The sequence below is a fragment of the Rhincodon typus genome, chromosome 28 (assembly GCF_021869965.1).
Source record: "Rhincodon typus isolate 14 chromosome 28, sRhiTyp1.1, whole genome shotgun sequence".
Lineage (NCBI taxonomy): Eukaryota > Metazoa > Chordata > Chondrichthyes > Orectolobiformes > Rhincodontidae > Rhincodon > Rhincodon typus.
Window position 1 is genome coordinate 30227933 of NC_063359.1, and position 27300 is coordinate 30255232.

At 40.2% G+C, this 27300-nt stretch overlaps 1 protein-coding gene across 5 annotated transcripts in view; it reads left to right on the plus strand.

Moving 5' to 3' along the window:
• ddx31 (DEAD (Asp-Glu-Ala-Asp) box polypeptide 31) overlaps positions 1-27300 on the plus strand; it is a 94039-nt gene that overhangs the window by 3499 nt on the left and 63240 nt on the right. For all 5 annotated transcript variants that reach the window (XR_007265048.1, XM_048613525.1, XM_048613528.1 and 2 more), the window contains 13 exons: positions 5182-5456; positions 6127-6202; positions 6733-6776; positions 8415-8485; positions 10897-10961; positions 15463-15507; positions 16046-16087; positions 20020-20084; positions 20713-20832; positions 21859-21965; positions 22712-22944; positions 23626-23802; positions 25888-25947. Coding sequence is in view for 4 of the 5 variants with exons in the window: in XM_048613525.1 (XP_048469482.1) it covers positions 5182-5456; positions 6127-6202; positions 6733-6776; positions 8415-8485; positions 10897-10961; positions 15463-15507; positions 16046-16087; positions 20020-20084; positions 20713-20832; positions 21859-21965; positions 22712-22944; positions 23626-23802; positions 25888-25947 (1380 nt within the window). In the remaining variant the exon portion in view is untranslated. The remainder of the gene's footprint in view (positions 1-5181; positions 5457-6126; positions 6203-6732; positions 6777-8414; positions 8486-10896; positions 10962-15462; positions 15508-16045; positions 16088-20019; positions 20085-20712; positions 20833-21858; positions 21966-22711; positions 22945-23625; positions 23803-25887; positions 25948-27300) is intronic.

The window sequence follows — 27300 nt, forward strand, 5'->3', positions numbered from 1 at the left end:
TTGGTCTCCTCTCTGGCAAAGGAGAATGTAGGTATGAAATTCAGGAAAAGGGACTGAGAAGAACTTGCACAGATTGACATAGGAAATGGGGAGGTATTGGAGGATCTGTTGGGCTTAAAAATGGACAAATCCTCCGGCTCAGATGAATTGCATCCCAGGCTGCTGTGAGAGGTAGGAATTTGCAAGGTCTCTGATACCAATTTTTAATTCCTCTCTGGCCACAGGGAAATGCTTAACAGGAAGATGGCTAATGTGGTTCCACTTTTTCAAGAGGGGTGGTAGAGATGAACCAGGAATCTCTCAGATCAGTGAATCATAGAATCCTACAGTGTGGAAACAGGCCCTTCGGCCCAACAAGTCTACACCGACCCTCGAAGCATCCCACCCAGACCCATCCCCCTATAACCCACACACCCCTGAACACTACGGGCAATTTAGCATGGCCAGTCCTCCTAGCCTGCACATCTTTGGACTGTGGGAGGAAACTGGAGCACCCGGAGGAAACCCACGCAGACACGGGGAGAATGTGCAAACTCCACACAAACAGTCGCCCGAGGCTGGAATCGAACCCGTGTCCCTGAGGCTGCAGTGCTAACCACTGAGCCACTGTGTCGCCCCTAAATCTCATGTCAGTGGGAGGGAAACTACTGGAGAAATTTCTGAAGGAGCAAATTAATACCCACTTGGAAAGGCATGGGTTAATTAAGGATAGTCAGCATAACTTTGTCAGAGGGAGGTCATGCCTAACAAATTTGTTGGAAACTTTTTGAAAATATGATCAAATATTTGGTGAGGAAAGTTCAGTTGATGTAGTTTATATGGAATTTAGCAAAGCTTTTTGACAAGGTTCCACATAGGAGACTGATTGAGAAGGCTAAAGCACATGGAATTGAGGGAAACTTGGCGTGATGGATCGGAAACTGGCTTAGTAATAGGACACAGAAGGGTAGTCGTAGAAGGCTGTTTGAGTGACAAGAGCATGGTGTACAGCAGTGTACCACAAGGATCAGTACTGGGACACTTGCTGTTAGTCCTATACGTAAATGATATAGATGAAAATGTGGAGGGAATGTTAAGCAAATTTGCAGACAATACCAAGATTGGTAGAGTTGTTAGTAGTGAAGAAGATGGTTGTAGGTTTTAGGAAGATATAGATGGGTTGGTCAAATGGGCAAATGGTATTTAACCCTGATAAGTGTGAGGTAAGAGAGTAGTAGTAAGGGCGTGGAATGCCCTGCGTGCAAAAATAGTAGACTCGCCAACTTTAAGGGCATTTAAATGGTCATTGGATAAGCATATGGATGATAATGGAATAGTTTAGGTTAGATGGGCTTCAGATTGGTTTCACAGGTCGGCGCAACATCGCGGGCCGAAGGGCCTGTACTGCGCTGTAATGTTCAATGTTCTATGTTCTACATAATGCACTTTGAAAGAAGAAACAAGATTAGGGAGTATTTAATGAATAGCAGGACGCTGGGGAACATCGAGGAGCAGAGGGATCTTGGGGTAATTAATCACAGATTCCTGAAATCAGCAGAGCACATGATTAGGATAATTAAGAAGGCATATGGGACACTTGCTTTAATCAGTTGTGGCGTAGAGTATAAGAGCAAGGAGGTAATGTTGATGATGTAAAGAGCATTGGTCAGGCCACAGCTGGAGAACTGTTTGCGGTTCTGGTCACCTCAGGAAGGATATAATAGCACTGGCGGGTGTACAGAGAAGGTTCACCAGGATGTTGCCTGGGATGGAGAAATTGAGCACAGGGAGAGACTAGATAGGCTTGGATTGTTTTCTTTAGAGCAGAGAAGACTGAGTGGGGAGGCATGATTGAGGTGTATAAGATTGAGGAGTATGAACAGAGTGAATAGAGATCAGCTGTTCCCCTTGGTTGAGGGGTCAATCAGAGAGCATAGTTTTAAGGTAAGAGGACGGGAGATTCCGAGGGAATTTGGGAAAAAACATTCACTCAGCTGCTGGTGGGAATCTGAAATGCACTGTCTGGGAAGGAGTAGAGGCTGGAAACCTTACAACCTTTTAAAGAAAAATATTTGGATGAGCACTTCAGATGTTATAACATTCAGGATATGGGACAAGTGCAGGAAATTGGGATTAGCATGCCTTTAGTGGTAGTTATGTCAGTGCAGACTCGATGGACTGAAGGGCCTTTTCTGTGCTGTATGAATCTAAGACTTCAAATTTCATTTTGTGCAATTGTGAAACTAAATTCAATAAATCAGCATATTTATAGGCTTACAACCATGAAAGTTGCAAGATTATCATAAAAACCATAAATGTTCATTCATCGTCATCGTCCTCTAAGAAAAGGAATCATCCAAACTACGTGCAGCTTGAAGTTGACTTGAATCCACAAAAGTGATCTTGTTAATGCCTTCTGAAGTGCAGTAACTTTATACCATTTTCTCAGTTTGATGTAGCAGGAAATGAAAGTAAATGTTCATAGCACCTTCCCAGGGCATCTAAAATGGGAATTAATTGCATTTTTGATAGTGTCAAATGTATCACTTTTGATTGGGAAAGCTATTAAACAGGTTGATACTTTGGGCAAAGATAGATGGCTGGTGGGCTGGTGGGATGGTAGGTGAGGACTGGGGCCCCTGTTGCTGTTCCTGTTCTAGTTCCAGTTCCGGGAGGGAAGAGAGGGAGTGAGGGCTAATGTACGCGAGATGGGTCGGACCTGGTTGAGGGCCCTGTCAACAACAGTGCTGGGGAATCCTTCTTGAGGAAGAAGTCAGAAATCACACAACACCAGGTTATAGTCCAACAGATTTATTTGAAAACACCAGCTTTCGGAGCCTCCGTCCTCCTTCAGGTGTTAGTGAGAGAGGTAGTATCAGACACAGAATTTATAAGTAAAAGATCAAAGGCTCACACAATTGATGAGGATGTACTAAACAAATCTAAGATACTGTTAAATCTTTAATCAGTTAGAAGGTTTTAATTGATTAATATGTAAGTCCCCAAATTCCTTTCAAGTCATGGTCCTGAGAGAACTAAAGGTTTTATCAGTGTTAAGAAAAGGTGACATTTTAGGTCAGACAGTGCATGTTTGGTGTGAGACCTTGTTTAGAATCTGTATGTGTTTTAGTTTGGAGTCAGACTGGTTGTTTTCAAAAGGAGGAATTTATAAAATGCCATATTGACTGTCTATAAATTTTGTGCTTTTTGAACAAAACAAAATAAATGTTGTGTGTGAGAGAGAGAGGGAGGACAAGTGAGTGACGGGGGGAGAGAGAAAGAAAGGGAGTTGGGTGCATGCACTCACCCGAGTGAGTGACGGGGTGGGGAGAGAAAGAGAAAAAGTGCGTGTGCCCGCGCGAGCGAATGACCGGGGGGTGGGGGAGGTGTGGAAAAGAGAGAGAATGCGTGCACCCGCACGAGCGAGAGACTGAAGGGCCTTTTCTGTGCTGTATGAATCTAAGACTTCAAATCTCATTTTGTGCAATTGTGAAACTAAATTCAATAAATCAGCATATTTATAGGCTTACAACCATGAATGTTGCAAGATTATCATAAAAACCATAAATGTTCATTCATCATCATCGTCCTCTAAGAAAAGGAATCATCCAAACTACATGCAGCTTGAAGTTGACTTGAATCCACAAAAGTGATCTTGTTAATGCCTTCTGAAGGGGAGAGAGAAGGTAGACATTTCAGAGGCTCCCTTATCAAAGTTGGCATCACTGGAACAGATGCGATGGAGACAGAGGAACTGGGAGAACGGAATAGAGTCTTTACAGTAAGCTGCGAGTGAGGATGCATAGTCAAGGTAACCATGGGAGTTCGTGGGTTTACAGTGGATAATGGTGGCCAGCCTATCCCCAGAAATGAAAACAGAGATGTTGAGGAAGGGAAGGGAATAGTCAGAGATGGACCAGGTGAAGGTGAGAGTTGCATAGAAATTGGAAGTGAAATCAACAAACATTTCCAATTCTCGATGACAGAGAGAAGCGGCGCCAATGATATCATTGGTATACCAGAGAAAGAATGGTGGGTGGGGGCTGGAATAGAACTGGAACAAGGAATGTTCGTGTACCCCAAGAAGAGACAGGCATAACTGGGGCCTATGTGGGTACCCACGGCCACCCCTCTGAGAAAATGAGAGGAATTACAAGAAAAGTTGTTCAGGGTGAGGACGAGCTCGGCCAAGCGGAGTAGGCTAGTCATGGATGGGGACAGTTCAGGCCTTTGTTCCAGGAAGAAGCAGAGAGCCCTGAGACCATCCTGGTGTGGGCTTCTAAGCACCTGTGGCTTGCTTTTCCAGATGGATAATTTCTAATCCACTAACTCTCTTTCACCATGAAAATTACCTTGGAAATTCTTCCCTCTGGCCAAAGTTAACTGAATTTTCCATTAACTGAATTTTCCAGTCCTGTTTGAATCCTCATGAAATTGGGTCTTTTCAATCTGACTGCATGTTCCCACCCATTGCTTTTCTTTCTCATTCACTCATTTGCACACATTATTATCTAGACACCCCAAATCAATTGAATTTTGGAAATAAATAAACAGTTTAAAACATAGATAGTAGGAACTGCAGATGCTGGAGAATCCGAGACAACAAGGTGCAGGGCTGGATGAACGCAGCAGGCCAAGCAGCATCATAGGAGCAGAGAGGCTGACGTTTCGGGCCTAGACCCTTCATCAGAAAAGGGGGAGGGGAAGGGGGCTTTGAAATAAATAGGGAGATCCCTTGAGGTTTGTCCGGAGGGAGGAGGGTAACTTCTTCAGGTTAGGCATCCTCAGGTGTTATAACATTCCTAGCATCTTCTGGGACTTGGAAATTAACAGTTTACTCATAGTCTTCACTGATGGACTTGCCGCTGTCTACAGTTATGAAAATCTTGCAATTTTTATTTTGCAGTAAAACAACCGGAGCATTCAGAAGAGGTTTCATAACCCCGTTCAAGCCTTCGTTGTACCATAAATTAAAATTGGTCTGTTTTAGTTTTGATTTATAAACTTTGTATTTGTAACACATGGTAACACCTGAACCAATAAAGAGTTGTTGCTGTCACAAGCTTCGACTTTTTAACTTCCTGTCAACCCACATGGTTTCTGGAAGGGATCAAAATACGCTGATCATGTGAAAATGCAAAGCTTTATCTTTTCTCAGTGCATTTTATCTCTAAGCTTAAATGGCTTCACAATTATTTTCAGAGACAGACACAGCCTATTGGCAGGAAATGTCAGATACAGCAGAACTCTAGAAGTGACTCTTCTTCACCTAAGAGTCCAAATCAAAAAGTTCCAGTTACAAAAAGAAAATACACGAGCATTGAGAAACTACCTCAGTGTGAGCAATTACCCAACCTGGCTCCAAAGAGGAGAAAGATTAAAGAAGGTCCAGTGGATAAAGTGGAGATAAAAGAAGCGGCTCCTGTGAAAACCTCCTCTTTGTTTAGGAACAACCCTGACATACCAGAGATACCCAGGTAGGAACTCAGCATAAAGTGATGTGTTTTTATGCATTTTCCGTGCAAAATTACTTTCTTCTGGAAAGGATAGATGTGGGAGTGGGAATGGCAACTTTGTCAGGACAAGGTTATGCGAGACTGTGATTCCTGATCTGGTTGCTTTTCACTGGATCAGCAAATGTTCATATAGCCCTCATGATGACAAGCCATTGAACAATACCAGAGGGCTACAGGCACCCTGGAAAAATGCCGCAAAATGAGGTAGCACAGTCAGAAAAGAAGGCAAAAGCTTGATTTACTTATATTTTCAGGTTTCCTACCTAACCCTGTTAATTCTCTGTAACAGAGAAGATGGTGCAGTGAATGGAATAGAAATGTGATAGTGAGAGAGAGAATTGGAAACAAAAAGAGTGCAAAATACGTATACGGCAAAATAAATTTTAATAAGTGTTTAAAATATTATCTGAAATTCAAAAGAAGTGATTCATTTACTTCTGAATACTAGTTCCAGTACATGATTCTTGATTGTTTAGTTAGGCATTCTGAAGGCATATTTTATAAGAACATAAATTTGAACCCTCATTTAAAGCCAGACATTAGGGAATCATTTGTTTTCCACAATTACTGTGGGAATATTTGTACCTTTACAGTTTTCTAATATTCTCATTGTTCTGATTTTTATTTTCAGACAGACAGTAAAAACGTTGAAGGAAGAGGTTTTTACAACTAACTCTTTCAATGAGCTTAATCTCCATCCACACCTGGTCAGTAGAGGGTTTATCTGTCCTTGGTTACATAATCTTGGGATTTAAAGAAGTAATGGGCTAAAGTTGCACTGTTTGTTATCTGTATTAGTACTTAATAATTTTGTACTGGACTTATGCTGGCAACTATAATTCTGACTTTGAGGTTTAATTTCTATTTTTATAGCAGAAAATAGTAGGGTGCAAAACATGAATTGAAATGGACAAGTTAACTCAATATCAGTCTTATCCCAGATCAGTTTTAGTATATTTGATGTGGAAGGTAAGCAGCTGGTCTGTTATTAATCTCTGGCCTCTGGACTGTTTTCAAACTGATGCTTGAATTTTTCTGTATTATTAACAAGAAGCGTTGGGATCCCCAAATTACAATAATTGGATCTGTATTTAAAGGCCTTGCATTTAGTGATGAACCATAATTAGTTTGCCTGGCATTTTGAGGAGTGAGGGATTTAAGATTATTTCAATTTAGATTAACTGCAAAATTCATCATCATGTTTGGTTAAAGGTTCCTTTTCTGTCTTATCACTCAGGTCTCTACACTCAACAATGTCCTCAAGCTCTCCAACATGACCAGGTAAGGCGCAGAATCTTTAGTTTTTTGTTGGTAACATTCTTTTTTAACTGTGGTTATTATTTAAAGATTTTATAGCAATGGAGATTTTTAAAAGTGTTCAACTGATACAGCGTGCACTTCATTTGTCTGTATCAATTCAACAAAATCAGCTTTTGTGTTGGTTTCTGAAAGCTAATTTTAAAGAATCCAATATTATTTTTTCCGAGATTGAGAGATTGGTATTGGATAAACTTGGGTATATGGAGGCATTGAAAAAATTACTTACGGATTTCAGTTTAATTTTTAAAAATTGTGTTGTGACCAGCCCCTGGGTAACATTTCCCCAATTTTTTTTAATGCTACTAAATGGGATACCTCAAATCATTCACTAAGATCTCAAGCAATGAGAAATGAACTGGCACATTTTCTTTATTTGCCAATCCTCAGTTGTTGCAACAAGATTAATTTGAAAAGGATCCCTTCCCTTGTAGATATCTTTCTCCCAGACAAAAGAAATTTGTATTTTAAAATGAAATATTTTAACAAAGTTTTCTGGAATTACAAGACTGAGTTTATCAATTGCTAACCGCAAGAAGAAATCGTATAGAAACACAGATTAGGAAGACTGGATAGTAGGTCGTTGTAGCTATAACTGTAGGTGTCACCAGAAGCCTAGATGTTGGTAGTTGAACAGCCACTTCCAACATTCCTGGCTTTGCAGGTTGATTGAAATTCTTTTTGTCCTGATTCCTTTCGAGTGTGGCTGGTTGGTAGCATTCAGAGAGAATGTCTTTTACCTTTGTTACCTGTGCAGGGTTGTTTAAAGTCTGTTCTCAATGTAATCTCATAGCACAATAGTCTGCACAGAATAGGGATGAATATCATTTCTAGCCCAATCTGTTTGTGTTTTACCCTACCAGGGATATACAAGCCTGCTGCAGGTGATGACATCCTACTTAAAGGGGATTGGATAGAGTCATAGACTTATACAGCATGGAAACAGACCCTTCAGTCCAACTCATCCATACTGACCAAGTTTCCCAAACTAAACTAGTCCCACTTGTCTACATTTGTCCCATATCACTCTAAACCTTTCCTACTCATGTAACTATCCAAATGTCTTTCAAATGTTGTAACCTGTACTTGCATCTACCACTTCATTTGGCAGTTCATTCCACACATGAACCACCCTGTATGTGGAAAAAGTTGCTCCTCTGGTCCTTTTAAATCTTTCTCCTCTCGCCTTAAAAATATGCTCCCTAGTTTTGAATTCACCCACTCTAGGGAAAAGACCTTTGCTATTCAACTTATCTTTGCCCCTCATGATTTTGTAAACCTGTATAAGGTCACCACTAGTCAGCCTCTCGTTGTCTCTTTTTTTTTCCAAGTCTCTTCATTTGACATTTCCCAGACTCTGTTCAGGTGTGACTTTCCAGAATTCCTCTGCAGACAACCATTGAATTTGCATCTGCAGTCATCTTCTGGCTTTATTTTGTTTTGTTTTTTAAAAGCACACATTGTAATTAGAAGTTCAGTATGTCCACAGGTGATCTGGGGTTATGACCTGAACTGATGACTGTAGTTGTACATTAATTACTAAGAGAGTGCTCTGTGAGTTTGATATTAAAAGTAATAATCCTTCATAATCTTTTCCCGAAGCGTTCAGAAGCAAACAATTCCAGTTTTACTTGATGGAAAGGATGCTCTGGTACAATCACAAACAGGCTCAGGTACTTGGTCTATATCTTTTGTTTAACTATTTTATGTATATAAAAATCAATTTCGAAACAGTAGAATTTAAAAAAAAAAGTCAATAAGTTGGAGATGGTATTGAGGGCAAAATCTCTGTAAATTTGCAGATGATACTTAGGGAGAATAGTGAATTGTGAGGATGATGCGGAACAGATTTAGAAGGACGTTGAAAATTTAGTCAAATCTGCAGACACCTGGCAGGTGAATTTCAATGCAGAACACCATCAGATAATGCATTTTAGTGGATGAAACATGGGTGAGAGATAAAATGGGCTCAATGGTACAATCTTCAATGGGAGTATAGGAGCAGAGGGACCTTGGGGTTTCCATACACAATTGTGTGAAAGCGGCCGGGCAATTGAAACAATTGTTAAGAAGGTTTTTCGGATCCTTGGATTTATAAACAGGCATAGAGTATAAAAGCAAGGAATCACAGAACCCCACAGTGTGGAAGCAGGCTATTCAACCTGTTGACTCCACACTGACCCTCCAAAGAGCGTCCTATCCAGACCTAAACCTCCACCCTATGCCCGTAACCCTGCATTTCCCATGGCCAATCCACCAAACCTACACATCTTTGGACTGTAGGAGGAAATCCATAGAGACACGGAGAAAACGTGCAAACTCCACACAGTTGCCTAGAGCAGAGAAGATTAAGAGGTGACCTTATTATGGTGTTCAAATTGTGAACAATTTTGACGGGGTTAAAAAAGATATTCTGTTTCCACTAATTGGTATGTCACTAATTAAGCTACACAATTTCAAGATTGTCAGCAAAAGAGCTAGGAGTGAGATAAGGAGAAACTCCTTTACTCCGAGAGGTGTTGGGATTTGGAATGCACTGCCTGGGAGAGTGGTGCAAATGAATTCCATAGAAGATTTCACAAGAGAGCTGGATTTATATTTGAAAGTGGTGAATTTAGAGGGCTACAGAGAAAGGGCTGGAGAACGTAGCTGGGTGACTGTTTCAGGAGCTGGTGTGTGCACAATGGGCCAACTGACCTTCTGTATTGTAAAATCCTGTGACTAAGTCAGAAGGGAGATAGATCATCATTCTTCACAGAGACAATATAAATGCTGTACAAGAGCTGAGAATTATCCCTTCATTGGCTGTTACTATTCACTAAGATTTTGAGATTTTGTTTCTCTGTGTTATTGTTCCATTTGTCTATCAAAACTAACATTGAATTCAAATCATGTTTCGTATGCAAATACACTTCTTTTAGTACACATTTCTTTCATTGAATACCAGGTTATTTTGTTTCTAGAACAATAATAATGACTGTTGAGGTTGGTTGGCTCGCCGAGCTGGTTTCTTGTTTCGCAGACGTTTCGTTACCCTGCTGGGTGACATCCTCAGTGCAGCCTCCGATGAAACATTGGTGTGTTTTCCCCCCTGGTTTTTAAACTCTGGAGTCCGTTGAGCTGGATTGCCTCACTTCCGGTTATCCTTCGTAGTGGAGTGTATATGGGGTCGAGTTCAATGTGTTTATTAATAGCATGCTTCGTGGAGTGCCAGGCTTCTAGGAATTCTCGTGCCTGTCTCTGCCTAGCTTGTCCCAGGATTCTGGTGTTGTCCCAGTCAAAATGGTGATCTTGAACTTTAAAACGAGGATGCATGCTTCTAAGGAAGCAATAAGTCGAGAACGTGGCATAATTTTACACCTGATTAAGGGAACTGTACATAAAGGGCAGCCCAATGGCACAGTGGTTAGCGCTGGTGCCTCATAGCACCAGGATCCCAGGTTTGATTCGAGCCTTGGGTGACTGCCTGTGTGGAGTTTGCACGTTCTTCCTGTGTCTGTGGATTTCCTCCAGGCACTCCGGTTTCCTTCCACAGTCCAAAGATGAGCAGTTTAGGTGGATTGGCCGTGCCAAATTGCCTCTTAGTGTCCAGGGATCTGCAGGCTAATAGCCTTGGTAAGTGCGGGTGGGGTGTGGGCCAGGATTGGATGCTCTTCAGAGGGTCGGTGCAGACTGGATGGACCAAATAGCCTTTTTCTGCTCTGTATGAACTCTAATATTACTGTGATGAAGGCCCCAGCATATTACAACTGATATTGTCATATAGTCTATTCAATGACCTGCTAATTCAGATTACTACAACTTCAGTGCTTGGTGTTGAGGGATACTATAAAATCATAGATTTACAAAAAAAATGTCAATTGAGCAACTCTAGTATGATAACCCTTCTGTGTTCTTTAATTAAAAAGAACTGTTAATTAAAAAGAATTCATATCTCTCAAATGATTGAGCGATATGAGTTCATTTGAAAAAAATCTAAATCAATAGTATAGGTTTGCTTAATTAGTGCGTAACGGCAGCTGATTATTGTAAAGGGGAAAACAGATTGTTACTTGCCCAATCTCATTTTGTTGTTTATATTCAGGCAAAACATTAGCATATGGTGTCCCTCTGGTCCAGTCTTTGCAGTCTGTTCGACCAAAAATCCAGGTAGGTTATACCTGCTTGAACAGTAAATGTTTAATTGCTAACTGTTGCACAGCATCTTCAGTTTTATGTAAAAGGTGTGATATAGCTCTAATTAGTAATAGAACGTAGGTACTAGAACCTATAGAAACCTCTGCAAATTAAAACTATGAAGAACAGGAAAAATACTATGTATGCTGGAAATATTACTAAATTAAGCAACATCCACGGAGGATGAAACAGGCAATGTTCCAGCTTTAAGACTATCAAAACTGAGTCAAATTTCAAATGAATTATTTGCATGGAAAGAGGTTGGGGGGCAAAGAACAAAAAGGAAGGTACTGTGGAAGGCAGCAGTGATTAAGTGACCAAAGCCATGAAGGGGTAAGTAAAGAAATAAAAGACTGATACAAGAGGAGCTGTAAAAACAGAACTATTGTGCGCACCAGAAAATTTAAAGTAATGATTATTAGTTGAAATTGTTAAACTCTTGAGTTTTGAAGACTCAACAGTGGTTAGACTGAAGATGAGGTGATGTCCCTCAGACAACATTGGAGGTCAAGCCCAGAGTGGGAATACGGCGGAGAATTAAGAATACAAGTGACCGAAAGGTCAGGGTTGTGCTTGCAGACAATCAGCAAATTGATCAGTCAGTCTGCATTTGATATCCCTAATATTGAAGAATTGTGAGCAGCAGATTGAAAGAAGTAGAAAAGTTGCTGTTTGAGTGAAGGAATGTTCGAGGCCTTCCAGCTTGGTGCTTGGCTCACTGAAGGCACATTAATGAAGCCAGGATCTCGAATGACATGAGTCTAATGCAGGTTGAAATATTTTTTTTTTAATATTCATTTGTGGGATGTGAACGTTGCTGTTGACCAGAATAAATTGCCCATCTCTAGTTGCCCTTGAGTAGATGATGCTGAGTTGCCTTCTGGAACCGCTGCAGTCCACTGCTGTGGGTTGACTCACAATACCATTAGGAAGAGAAGTCCAGGATTTTGACCTAGCAACAGTGAAGGAACAGCAATATATTTCCAAGTCAGGATGGTGAGTGGCTTGGAGGGGAACTTGAGGTGGTGGTGTTCCCATGTATCTGATGCCCTTGTCCTTCTAGATGGAGGTGGTCGTGGGTTTGGAAGGTGTTGTCTGAGGATCTTTGGGGAATTTCTGCAGTCCATCTTGTAGATAGTACACACTGCTGCTACTGAGCATCGATGGTGGGGGGAGTGAATGCTTGTGGATATTCTGCCAATCAAGCAACTGCATGGTGTCAAGCTTCTTGGGTGTTGTTGGAGCTGCACTCATCCAGGCAAGTGGGGAGTATTCCATCACACTCCTGACTTGTGCCTTATAGATGGTGAATGGGCTTTGGGGAATCAAGAAGTGAGTTACTTCCTGCAGTATTCCTAGCTCATGACCTGTTCTTGTAGCCATTGTGTTTATGTGGTGAGTCCAGTTGAGTGTCTGCCCAGGATGTTGATAGTAGGGAATTCAGTGATGGTAACACCATTGAATGTCAAGGGGTGGTGGTTAGATTGCCTCTGCCTCTTATTGGTGATGGTCAAAGCCTAGCATTTGTGTGGCAAGAATGTTATTTGCCACTTGTCAGTCCAACCCTCAAAATTGTCCAGATCTTATTGCATTTGAACATGGAGTGCTTCACTATCTGAGGACTTGCGAATGATGCTGAATGTTGTACATTCATCAGCGAACGTCCCCGCCTCTGACCTTATGATGGAAGGAAGGTCATTGATGAAGCAGCTGAAGATGGTTGGGCGCAGGACACTATCCTCTGGAGCTCCTGCAGGGATGTCCTGTAGCTGAGATGACCGACCTCCAAAAACCATGACCATATTCCTCTGTGCCAGGTATGACTCCAATCACTGGAGAGTTTGCCCCCGATACCCATTGATTCCAGTTTTGCTAGGACTCCTTGATGTCACACTCGATTGAATGCAGCCTTGATGTCAAGGCCTGTCACCGTCACCTTATCTATGGAATTCAGCTCTTTTGTCCATCTTTGAATCAATGAGGTCGTGAGCTCATTGCAGGTGCTGCTTGCTAGCACAACTGATGACACCTTCCATCCATCACTTTACTGATGATCGAGAATAGACTGGATAGCCTAAATCTGGGATAGAGCAGCCAATTTGTCCCCAGTTTGGGCAATAATTCAAAATTGTTATCGCTGATTATGTAAAAGCAATCAAACAGTTTATTTTAAGTCTCTAATATGGTGGTGAATGTGCCTTAATGTGATTGATCTGTGTGACTCCATCAACTATTCTGATTCAGAAAAATCCCCAGGAGACTTTAGGCAGTCGTTTTTTTAAATGTCCAAAACATTCTTTTAAAGAATATTCTTGATGTACTTCACCTTTTCATCACCAATGACTTCATCCTGACGTTCTCCACTTCTGTTATTGCCAACTGAGACCACCACTTTCCCACTCCTCCAAGTTATAAGCTGAGACCCCAGACATGTCACCTCCATATCCACCCTGACCCCTGGGCTCTTGAAGCTTCTGTCCTGATCTTTTCCAGATTTTGACATCAGCCCAACTTGATGCCTTCCAATGTGACATATACTGAATCAGAAAGATGACATTGTACTTCCTAGCTACAAGTCTGAGGATCTCCCCTCCAGCACTGTTCCCTGGTAGTCACAATGAAGGAACGCTGCATGAAATTCCTTTGTATATTTACATTAAAAAAAAAAATTCAGAAGAAAATACATCCCTTCCACCCCCACTATTCTGAAATGCAAATGTATTTTAATTTTACAGACTCAAGTATCAATATTTCATTTGGCACCACAGGTTAGGAGCTGAAATCTTGCCTTCTACATCCTTCAAAGTGAAAATGACCGTGCTCATTTTCAGGAGTGGTTCATAACATTCCATTGCAATGACTGATAAGGTCAGTCTGTACTGCAAGGTACAGCTTCAAATAGTTTAGGATATCACAGAAAAATTGAGTTTCTGATGAGCTGCTGGCTAAGGATTCCCTGTCCTTATGTTTTATTTCTGTCTCTGTTTTTCTTGTTTTCTAAAGAGGCCACTCCTTTTTAGTTGGTTGCAGTAGTTGCCGTGATCTTGAACTCAAAGGCACTGCCTTCAGCTCTGGTGAAGAGTCATCGAGACTCGAAACATTAGCTTGCTCTCTGTCCATGGATGCTGTCTGACCTGCTGTGATCTCCAGTATTTGTTGTTTGCAGTCAGTATCAAAACCCCTGTGAGACCTTCACTGTATCCTTGTGATGCTTCCTTTGACAGCCATGACAACCTCCTTCCAAACTGAAATACTCCAAGAAGGCCAGCTTGGCTACGTAACTGGACCGATTCAGTTGTGACTGTCTCACTATGGCAAACCAGTTAGGTTAGGCAGCTCAGTCTCTGGTATCTTGTCCTGCCAATTAATCTTCAGAAACTTCTGAAGGCAACTCTAATGAAAAAAGATGAAATAACACATGATGATCAATCACATGTTGCATCTCGTAACAGTGAGTATTTCTGAGCTTGTTGTGCACCACAAATAGAAGGAAGTTAACTTTTCAAAGTCTGATCTGATTTCTTTTTTTTTATAATTAGTTTTTGAGATGTGAGCATCACTGGCAATGTTAGCATTTGTTGCCCATCCCTAACTGCCTTTGAGGAGGTACTGGACAGCCTTACTGGTGGTACCTTCCTGAACTGCTGTAGTCTGTACAGCGTACGCCCATAGTGCATTTTTCTATAACAGTTTGGTACAACTGAGTCAGTTGCTATGAATTTCAGAAGGCAGTTGAGAATCAACCGTATTGCTGCAGACATGGGTTTTGTGTAGCCCAGAGCAGATAAAGATGGTCAGTTTCCTCTCTTGAAATATGTTTGTGAACCAGGTGCTGCGTTTTTATGATAATTGGATAGTTTCATGATCAATGATTATGAGAGTTGCATATTATTTATTGATTCAATTAAAAATTTCCCAGCTGTCTTGGTGGGATTTGAATTTGTGTCTCCAGAGAATTAATGAGGGCCTCTGAATTACCAGTTTGGTAAAGTGATTACTATGCTACCATTTACTAAATACAAAGTCTCTATTATACACATGTAGAGTTGTGTATGTTGCCTTGTTTTTGCTGCTGTGTCTTGAGGTTGGGCAGACAATGTAGGAGCTGTCACAAAGCAAGCTGTCTTCCTAAGAAGTAACTTATCTGCTCAAGGGTAGCCACAGAAGAACCTTTCATGTTGCAGTCCTTCTTAGGTTTGCAAACTACACAAAGCCTTTCTATAATGTTGCATCAAACTTCCTTCCACCGAGGTTTCCAGAGCAAGTGTGGAATAGAGATGAAGAAAGGTGTAGCAACATGATGAGAAGAACATTTGTTGAGGAACTGTTTTACTCTTGGCGGGACAACTGAGACTTTGATTACCACATTTACATGGAATGAACAGTCTTATGGCCCAGGGTGGGGGTGTGAATCCATTACATCCATCTCCAAAAAATAATTTCCCTTAGATATTCTTTTGTTTTTGTTTCATAGCGCAGCGATGGACCATATGCTGTAGTCATCATTCCAACCAGAGAGGTATGCTATCTGCACCAAAAAAAGTGTGAAAGTTATAAATGGCTTGTATTTAAATTTACTTGTGAATATTTAAATTTTTCGTTACTTCCACTCTGCATCAAGTATTACCAGGTAAGGAGTAAAATACGCCAACTGTATCACAAAGTTCACTTTGACACTAGCCAGCAGTAAGCTTGAACTCTAACCTCAGAACAGCATCCTAATGCATTAGTGTTGACTGCTTCGCTTCTTGCATCTGCCTGAGTGAGACTGCCAATTAATGTCAAATACTGGGTAGTTTTGAGCTGTGAGAATGCACCCACCAGGAACTTACTTCACGCCAGCAGGAAGAGGAGTTGTTCATGTCCTGCTGTGTCATCCCATCCCAGAAGGATGATGTGCTAATTCAAAAGTGACTAATGCTATAAACCTGGCAAAACCTGGAACATTCTTTGAAATCCAAAGCTTATGAAGAGCAAATATTCACATGTGATGAAAAGATTCATTTAGGATATTCAGAGAATTTGAACATTAATATTTTGTTTACTCTCCTTATCAGCTGGCCCTGCAAAGCTATGATACCATTCAGAAATTAATCAAGGTAAGAGAATCTCATCAGGACTGAGAACTAAACGTGTACTCCTTTCATAATGAAGAAGGGTCCCAACCTGAAATGTCCAACTTTCCTGCTCCTCTGATGCTGCCTGGCCTGCTGTGTTCCTCCAGCTCCACACTTTGTTGTACTCTTTTGACAGTTACCTTTTTGGAAGTTTTCTTAACCAGGTCGTGGTATGTCATCTTTTTATGTGACAGTGAACACTTTAAGAAGTAACAGGGTGAGGAAGAGCTAAGAAAAGGGAGTCACTTGTCTTTCATATGCATGTTGTAGGACATTTTTCTTCACCTAACTCAGTACTAAGACCATCTCTACTGACTTGGTTTTACATTTTTATTAAAGACCGTAAACTGACTATTGTTGAATTCTAGCACCGCCGCCCCCACCCCGCCCACATCCATCCCCAACCCCATTCTGAGCTATCATTGGTTGTTGGTACAGGTGAGTCGTCCTACACCTGTACATCATTTGGTAAAGAAATGTTGTCCTTGTGCATTGTTACTTTTTTCTACAACTATCATGTTGTAATTTATCTTCATTTATTTGCTTAAGGTCTTGATTAATGTAATAAGCTCTTCTCAGTGCCCATGAAAACATCTATTAAACCTGCCCCATTACACATTATTAGATGCAAAATAGCCCAATCCGTGGTTGGATCCACAATGTACTGTTCTAGGAAACCGTCTGTAATTCACTCCATGAATTCTTCCTTATAGCTATTTTGCCAATTTGATTTTCTCAATCTACATGAAGTTTAAAATTACCCATGATTAATGTACTGCCTTTTTACATGCCTTCATTATCTCCTGATTTATTCTCTGTCCTAGCTAATGTTAGGGGTTTACAGCCTACCCCCACCAGTGTTTGTCTTCCCTTGTTCTTTCATACCTTCACTCATGTGGATTCTACGACTTTCAATCCACGATCATTTCTTGCTATCGTGGTTATTCTATCCTGTACTAACAAAGCTACCCCGCTACCAATTTTTTCTTTCTTATTCTTTCGAAAAGTCACAGACTCTGAATATTTACTTCCCACCTTTGATATCCTTGAAATGATATCTCCCTAATGACTATAAGATCACACCCATTAATTTTTGTTTGTGCCATTAACTCATATCTTGTTGGAAATACTACGTGCATTTAACCATTTTACCCTTCCATTCCCCCTCCCCAATAAATAGCTATCCTGAAATGCTGCCACTTCCATATGCTTTGTAAGCTTACATATTACCTTGCCAGATCCACCATCCTCTCCTCCTCTCCAGCTCCCCACCCAAAAAAAAACAAATTACTTTGAAGCCCTCTCTACAGTCTTAGTTATTCTTTTTACCAGTATTGGTGCCAGTGTCCCATAAACTGAAACCAGTTCCTTCCACACCAATCTTTAAGCCATGCATTCTTGACTGTGAGATGTTTTATTAATCGTATTTCATGACACATTACTAGATGTAACATTGCCTGTTCCTTGGTATCTACTGCTCTAAAAAGCAATCCATAATGTACTCTATAAATTGGTCTGCTATGTTACACTTGCCCATCTGATTTTGTCCATTCAGTATGCACATTAAAATCACCGATGACAGTTGTAGTACCTTGTTTACACACTTCCATTATTTCCTCATTTCTGTTTTGTCTTACAGTGTGACATCTCTTCAGACATCCACCTATGACCTCTCTCCTTTGTGATGTGGAAATAAGTAATAGCAATCTGTTGCACCTATATTGCTATTTGCAACCACACTGAAATGACCCTTATTAACAATGCTACCCCACTTCCTTTTCCTTTTTGCCTATTCTTTTGGAACATCAAATACCCGTGAATACTGTGTTTCGGTCTTGATCACTATGTAACTAGTTGTCAAATCGTATCCATTTATTCATTTCTATTTGTGCTGTCAGCTCATCTGTTATGTGACAAATGCTGCATGCATTCAGTAAAACAGCCTTAAACTTCAAATTTTTACCATTATTACTTACAATGATTCTAATTTCTGCAGCACTCTTCTGCATGTATTTTCTATCCCTTCCTGTCATTATTGTTCACCTTTGCTCTTTTGCTTCTCTCTGACTTTCCTAAACTTCCCTTCAATTGAACACTGACCCCACTACTTAGTTTAGTTTAAAGGTCTATCCACGATCCCAGTTATATCATTCACCAGGTCACTAGTCCCAACATAACTGAAAGGAAGTCCATTCCAGTGGGACATCTGTTGTTCCCCCAGACCTGGTGCTAGTGCCCCATGAATCAGAACCCATTTCTCCCACACAATCTTTGACCCATGCACCTGCCTCTGAAAAGCTTGAGTTGCCCTATGCCAATTTGCATGTGGCTCACATAGTAAGCTTAGATTATTGCTTTTGCGGTTCTGCTTTTTAGTTCAGCTGGAACTGCTTGTAATTCCTCAGCAGACCCGCTTTCCTAATCCTACCAATGTCATTGATATCTATGAGGATCACAAAAACTGGATCCTCTCCTTCTTCCCACTCCCAGGTTCCTCTCCAACCCAGAAATATATCCTGAACTTTGGCATCAGCAAGGCCTTTGGGCCTCACTATCTTTGCTGCAGAGAGCAGTATCTATTCTTTAACTACGCTATCTACAATTCTCTTTTCTCCTCACGTTTTAAAGGCACTCTGGACCATGGTGCTGTGGTCAGTAACTCCTCTTCTTTGTAATCTATCTCCTCATCTACACCCGGAGCAATAACCTCTTACCTCTTGGGCAAGAGTCTGATGCTCCTCCAAAGCTAAATTCTGGATCCCAATACTTGTCTCACTCACAATCATACCCTCTTGTCACTGAAAGTGGGTAAAAATTTGTAATTAATCTAAGGGATGTGACTGCCTCAGTGTCCAGGAACCTCACCCTTTCCCTGATATGTGGCAAAATCTGCAGCTCAGACTCCAGCCATCAGCTCTGAGCCACACATCCTTGAGCAGCCAACACTAGCTGCAGATGTGATGATCATGGATTGTACCAACTCCCGTGTATTACAGCTGCAGCACATTGCCTGCCCTGCCATCTCTATTCAATTTTAATTCAGATATTAAATATTCTGAAAATGATTTTTTTTTTTAAACTGTGCTCTTCAGCTGCAAAAATATTTCATTCTGATTTAAAACTCTTGACCAATTAAAAGAACACAGACAAAATACTGCCAAACAACTGGTTTTCCTGTGATGTTATAATTTGACTCTGACAGATTGGTTTCTCTACCTCCTGGTTTTTATCTCCAGCTACTGCTGCCTTTCTCATGCAGGTCACTTTTCTCTTTTAATGGAGCTGCTGATGATGAGCTCTCTCCCAGAATTTGCGAAATGGCTGTCCCCGCAATCTCTCCTGCTAACTAATTTATTAATTCTGTTACTTTCTGGTTATCTCCACTTTCATCCAAGCAGGAGAACATGCAACACTCTGAAATAAAAGGTTTCTAGGTGTTGTGCTCAACATTCACTGTGAAAAAATTTCTCCTAATTTCTGTCCATATGTTCAGTGACTGTTCTAATTTGATAATCCTTTGCTACCATCTCTCAAGCAGAGGAATGATTTTTCCCTATTCACTCCATCAAGACCCTTAAATTTTAAAAACCTCTATTAATTCTCCACTTTAGTCCTTGCTGCAGCAATGAAGATGGTTCTCACAGCTTGAATCTTTTTTCATACCATTTTTTATCCTAGAGAATCTACATTGTATACCCTCTGATTTCAATCATCTTTTCCTTAATTCAGTACACATTGGTCAAATCACAGTTTTCTTAATGTCTATGCAGATTTATCGTTACTTCTTTACTATTGAATCCTACACCACTATTTATAAAGCCACTGTCAATGAACTAGACAAAAGCAGATTGAATGTTTCATACTGTTATCTGGTTTCCTAAATGAACAGTTGCTTCTTTTTTTAAACTTAATAGCCGTTTACATGGATCGTACCAGGAGTACTGATGGGAGGAGAGAAACGAAAATCTGAGAAAGCTAGGTATGTCTGACCTAATCAGTGAAGTGAATAGTGAAAACTAACAAACATGAGCTGGCTGAGTAAAGGCCAGTGTTTTTAGCATATTGAATTGGTATTGATTTTAAGAAGTGTGACTAATAGGATAGTTGAATAGCCTCCTCCATTACAATGTAATTCTAGCATGCTCTGATGTGGTTCAACTTGATAGTTAACTATTTTCACATTTTACTCATGGCTAATTCCATTCCAAGAGTGCTGTGCCCAAAGGCCGGTCCTTGCCTGATTGTCTGATGCATCGTTCTGAGCTGTTCTGTTGGCAGTCTTTGTCACTGGTGGAAGGCAACAGCAAGCCACTGTTGGAGGCAGGCCACAGAGGCAGACGCAAGTCTTTCACTGGAAGTCAAAACCATACTGCTTGTGAGGTTTAGCTCCTGTGCTGGCTGATTTTATCATGAGGGTCCTGTGTTTTCATTCTTGCCTGAGATGAAGTGACCCTAAATTAAACTACCCACCAGTCATCTCTTTAATGAGAAAGTATCACTATGGTCCTCTGGGACTTCTGTGATTTTTACCTTGATTCTCTATGTGCAGTGTTTCAGGAAGTTTCTGAGGCTATATAAATTCTTAAATTGTTATTTTCTTGTTCTAGGTTACGTAAAGGTATAAATATACTTCTATCAACTCCAGGGCGACTAGTGGATCATATAAAGAACACAAAAAATACTTGTTTTACTCGTGTACAGTGGCTTATTATTGATGAAGCTGACAGGTAAATGAGTATGTACCTGTTACTGTGATCACTGTGGTTCAATGGGAAACACGCTGTCACCTTTTGAGTAAGAATGTTGTGGGCTCGAGTCCCATTCTCGAGATTTGAGCACAAAACCTAGAGTGAGATTCCAATACAATACTGCCAGCATTGCATTCTTGCAGCTGGGATGATATTGATGCCTCATATGCTCTCTTGGGTGGATGGAAAAGAAACCAAGACACAATTGTGGTGTCTTTGGCAATATTTATCCCTCAATCAATCTTTAGTGATGCTGATTACCTGATCAATATAAACAGCTTTGTTTGTGGAAGTTTGCTGCTTTTCTGGTGTTGCGACAGTAAACGTGCTTCAACAGTATTTAATTTGTAAAGAGCTAAAGAAGTCATAAAAGGTGGTATGTAAATGTACTTTTTTTTAAGTTAGGCAAGAATTTTCTAGCTTATGATGAACTGCAGTTTGAGATCCAACGTTCCACTAAAGTTGGGGTTTCAAATGCTGTCATCACCATTATTCTTCATTTCTGTCCTGAAATGCTGGTTAAGAGACCTGATGTCACCTCTGTAATTAAATTTCACTTGTTACAGGGATATTTATCAGTCTGTTGTCTTAGATTTGCAAACAACATCTTAATTCTTTTCTGTGAACTATAACGTTGAGATGTTTGTACAGTAGAACTGACAGTTTAATTAAAGTTTTTGTTTATTACTTTTGCGGTAATGGTTTCCAACCAATAGATGTCTCTATTGCACTTTGCAGTCCATCACAAAAAGCTTCAAGAAAACATTTTTGCAGTGGGGTGTGGAGTAACTTAATTATAATTAGGTGAACTGAGTCAGGTTACAATGGAAACTTTATTCATGATGCTTTGAATTTATAGGTGTTACTGCTGCTCTTTATTAATCTCTGGTGTTAAGGAATGTAGTTAAGCTGTATTTAACATCGAATAATTTAGTATCTTAGTGAGACCACATAGAAATTCTTTTAAGAACAGTATCTGTGACATATTTTTCTCTCTGTAAACAGGTTGCTGGACCTGGGTTTTGAGAAAGATATCACTGTGATATTGAACGCTCTAAATGCAGCACACCAGAAAAGGCAAAATGTTCTCCTCTCTGCCACCCTAACAGATGGTGAGACTTGGTTCCTTGTGAATAAATGTAAATACTGTAAATAAGAAGAAAACATAAATACAGCCATTAAAACTAAACCGTTCAATGTTAGCTTTACTCCTTAGACTGTGTGAAATTTGAATCTGACATGCTATTTATTTTACTTCTATTGTGGTGTTGGATCAAAATCCTGGGAATCCTGACCTAAGAATATTTTATGACACCTTCACCACATAGGCTACAGTCATCAAGAAGAAGTTTCATTGCCACCACTTTCCCAAAGGGAAATTCTAGCTTTGTCAGGAACCCCATATCCCTAGAATGAATAAAAATAGATTTCAGTCTCTGTGACTGGTCAGATTGCCTTCAGAATCTTTTCCACTCTTACACTTTTCCATATATTGCCATGGTGGAGCACACCAATAACAGCAGGGTGAAGCCTGCTAAAATATCTTATGGCTCTGCACTGTACCATTAGTTTGAAAAGTTTTATGCTTCTTTTAAAAAAAATTGAAGGTCCAAGTATAATAAATTTTATTGGAGCAAAGTTCTCCTTTGCCAACTTTGGTTTTTAAGATCTTCTTTCAGGTACTGCATGACATTCAAGACGTTTTTTTCCCTTATGCAATCAAATTGAAAAATAATACTGAACAGCATAAATGAAACCGTGCATATCAGAAGTAACCTAAAACCAGGATAATCTATGACTCTAAGTGCTCATTTTCCTTTGAAATGCAATCACTAAGTGCAATATATTTTTATCTCAGGAGTGAATCGTTTAGCTGGGATCAGTTTAAAAGAACCAGCCAATATATATATCACAGAAACACGGCAGTCCAAACCTGTATTTGCGACAAAAGGAATGAGGATCAAGCAAGAGAATATTGAGGAAGATTTGGGATGCTTTTCAATTCCAGAGCAACTTCAACAGTTTATAGTAATGGTTCCCAGCAAACTGCGACTAGTTACACTTTCAGCATTCATACTCCAAAAATGCAAAGTAAGAACTGGCTCTGAATGTGGTAATATAGGATGTGGTTGGGAGATATAGTGGTAATGTCACTGGACCAGTAATCCAGAGGAGCAACTAATGTCCTTGGGGTATGGGTTCAAATCCCACCAGTGCAACCTCAATTTGATTGTTAAACCTGGAATAAAAATCAAAAGTCTCAGTAATGGTGAATGATGAAACTATCATTGTTAAAAACTTATAAGGTTCACTGTAGCAGGTGAAGGACAACTACCTTTCTAGCCTGCTGGTCTACATGTGACACTAGATCCACAGCAATGTGATTGACCCATAACTCCTTCCAAAGTTATTTCAGGGTCAACAAATAATAGCCTTAACAGCATTGCCCACATCCTATTGAAGTGTGAAGGAAAGTTCTATTACTGAGGTAGCGTGTCAAAGGATTAGACTAATGTTTAGATTTCATATTCCATCAGGGCAGTTTGAAAATTTGTAATCAGCTGGAGGTGTGCTTTGAAAAGAAAAGCCTTTAATTATTTTATCATGTTTAACCCAGATGAAATTAAGATTTAGTTCCATGGTTGTTTCTTTGAAAAAAAAATTCATTAATTGAGACTTGGTCTTATGCAATTTTCCACATAATGATTATTAATTGGAATTACTTTTACTTCAGATCCAACCATGTCTGATAATTCTTTCTATATTTCACAGATGGAAAAGAAACAGAAAATGATGATATTTTTCTCTAGTTGTGAGTCTGTGGAATTTCACTACACCCTTTTCACAAATGTCCTTACTCCATATTCTGACAGCAAGGAGCTAAAACATTTACCTTTCTCAGCTTGTAAGATGCTGTTTCTGCGATTGCATGGGAACATGGAGCAGGAGGTGAGTTTGCTTTTATTTGTGTGTTGAGGCATGAAGGAACTAACACTTGACATTAAGAAAGGATTTTCCTTTTGCTTCCTTTGATTTCTCACTATCAACACCACTCTGTAACCCTGGCAGTTTCCACAGCCTCTACCTGTGCTACTTTTGAAACAGCTGCTAAGAGGTGTGCAGGAGTACCGTGGTCGATTCTACTATTTATCACCCAGACTGTGTGGGTGAGATCAGAAATTCTCTGTGTGGGGAACTGCAGGGAAGAAGCACCATGGTGCACCATGTGATGTGCATCAGCAGGCCGCCAGACAGTCATTGGATCTCACTTAAATGGTTGCAGAAACTCCCTAGCTGATGAAATGCACTGATTCTTGGCTTGGCTGTTAGAGAGAATATCTTAGTATATTGCAGAGCTCTGTCTCTAGCAGGTGAAGAAAGTCATTGTGAGAGGAAAAGGATCTGGAATCATTTACTCCCACTAGACAAAGAAGTTTTATTTTTAATTTCCCATAACTGCTGCAGTCTATGTGAGAAGATTAATAACATGGCTTTAAATTATATGACATTCAACATATTCTAGGTGTGACATAAACATTTCTGTTTCAGTTGTGCTCTAAGGACCGAAGTAAATGCTGCCATAATAAAGAATTATCATTTGGGGAAACTCCAGTGTTTGATTATGACTGTGGTTGCCCAGGGGAAATTGTAGTTTAAGATATAATATTCTCAGTAACCTGCATTTAAAATCCTGAGGTTTTGACCCAGAAAATGCAAATTAAAATCCTAACCATAATCAATAATAAATAATCAATATAAAGATGGAAGGAAAACTGCTTGGGTAATGTTCCATACGTGCATTATTGGAACAAATTTACCCTACCTCTGTAATTGAGGAATACAGTATAGACATGGAGAAAATAGATATAGTTTAAGGAAAACACACCTAGACTGACAGTTTTGATGCCCATTGTAGCCATTGCACTTTGTGAGTTAGAGCAGGCTGGATATGTAGGACGCACACACCCTGACCAGCTGTTATCTAGCAAAACCAAGATTAAGTGGATGGGTGTCAGGGGAGGAATTTTAATGTTTATTATCCTGAGTATAATTAGTGCATTATGTCTTCAAATTAGAGCGTCAATGGAGCTAAATAGCATACCCCATATGGTACTGCTGAGCGGGTGTACTGCTGCATTTCAGATACAGTAAGATTCCTCTTACTGTCATTATTGTTGTCACTTGCTGCTTACTGATACTTATTTATAAGTTTCCCAATCTTCTTGCTCTGTCCGTACTACCAGAAAAGTGCTGTTATTTCCAAATATTTGCCTTTTTGTTTTCTGTCATTTCCTGGTGTGTAAAAACACTCATTTTACAATTTTCTTCATAACTTGTTTGTGATTTGTACAAGTGATTCAATTGCAGTGAAGTGATTATAACACCAGAATGGCCTCCTTGCATGTGCAGACACAGCCCATGATGTCAGCTGGCCATGACAGGCCACAGGGAATGTCTGCGTGTGCCACTGATGTCAGTAGGTTGGTATGAGGGGACCAGCGAGACTGGGGGCAAGGTGGAGGCCGGGGCAGATGAAATGAAGTTTTCCCCACTATGACAGCATCTGCAAAGCAGCTCTCCTCAGCTGCCACTCCTTTGCTATGTTGACCCTGCCACTTTGTCCTCTCCAGCCAGGGTGCTGCCCAGAAAGGGGTCCTTCCCGGAGCCTGGAGGTAGTGCCCTCATCAGGAGCTGCTGCTGCATCTGTTTCCCATACTCCAGCCTTCTGTTGTGTCCTCCAACTTCCCAGCCCCCCGAACTATCCAGAGGCTAAAATCGCAGACAGAACTAATGACATTAGCTGGCTGCAATGCTGTGTTCCTGAGAAGGCGTGCAGGTTGCTCCACCTGGTGCTACTGTTTGCAATAAATGCACTTTCTTTGAAAGCGATTCATTTGTATTATGTTATTTGAAAACAAGTTTGAGCTCTAAGGTTCCATGTCTGTTAGATCTGAATATAAGTGATAAGTATAGGAATGCACTGTATGTTATTGCACTGTCTGATAATGGTACTGTCTTTCTTTTATTCTGCAGGCGCGGAAGCAAGTTTTTCTGGAATTTTTACAGTCAAAAATGGGTGTCCTTCTCTGCACAGTAAGTACAAATCTTAAAGACTAGACCAAATCAAGACAGCATTACATTAAAACCAAAGCCAAGCCACTCAGCAGGGATGCTGAGAAACATCTTCATGCTAAGGGTAATAATTTAAGAAGTGTGGAATCCTCTCTCTCTCAAAAATAAATGGATGCTGGCTTATTAATAAACTCTAAATCTCAGAATGATATGTGTTTGCCATAAAGATTGGAATAGCATCCCTTATAATTTGTTGTCTTGTGCATGGACCTCTAAAGTCCATGCATGGCAGCAGTTTTTGGAACTAGAAGTCAATGCTGCAATGCATGTGAGCACGATGGTTGTTGTACATGGAGTGTCAGAGCAGCTGTGTGCATGTGCAGCTAGAGGGAATGTTGGCCAGGTGTTGGTTGATTGGCATCCTCCCTTTCCCAATAATCCTGAAAGGATGGCGAAACTCGTTTTTATTTTTTCTCTAGGAAAGTGAAAATCATTTTTCTGCTGTCTTATACAGAATAATTTCTTTATCTTCCAATTAATCTGTATGTTGCTGTCTGAATATTTTCCAGTTATCATTCTTTTCTGTCCTTCAGTTTTTCTCTTGTTTCTGTTTTTCCCTTCTTCATGCTTCTATTATTCTGATGGTTCTTGATCCTCTTTTTTAATTTTTGCAGACTTTTCAGACACATTATTTTCTGACACATTTGCTGAATAATGTAATTAACTCTGAGTTCCAAACTATTAATTACAACTCTCAAAATGACATTTGATGACCTTTGATAACATTCAAATGATCTTTGATCACATTATTGAGGAAGCAATTCCAGACAAATCAGATATTGCAAAGAGTATGAATTCATAACTTAAAAATTATTTGTAATGTTGCCCTAAGATTGGTAATCTGAGGCCGTAAGGATACTCAAGAGGGAAATTTGCACAAACACATATATGGGTAAGTTGACTGGGACAGTTTAATATAGAATAGAATCATAGAATCCTTACAGTGTGGAAGCAGGCCATTTGGCCCATCGAATTCATACAGACCCTGTGAAGAGCATCCCACCCAGACCCACCCCATCCCCATAACCCCGCATTTCCCATGAAATCTAGCCTGCACATCCCTGGACACTGTGTGAGCAATTTAGTATGGCCAATCCACCTAACCTGCACATCTTTTGGACGATGGGAGGAAACTAAAGCACCTGGAGGAAACCCGCGCAGATCCTGGGAGAATGTGCAAACTCCACACAGGCTCCTGACACTCTGATGCAGCAGTGCTGACAACTGAGCCATCGTGCCACCTAGTTTAACAAGGATTGGAAAAAGAAAAAGTTGCAAATATTAAATAAAAATGCAGGAAATATGCAGTAGACC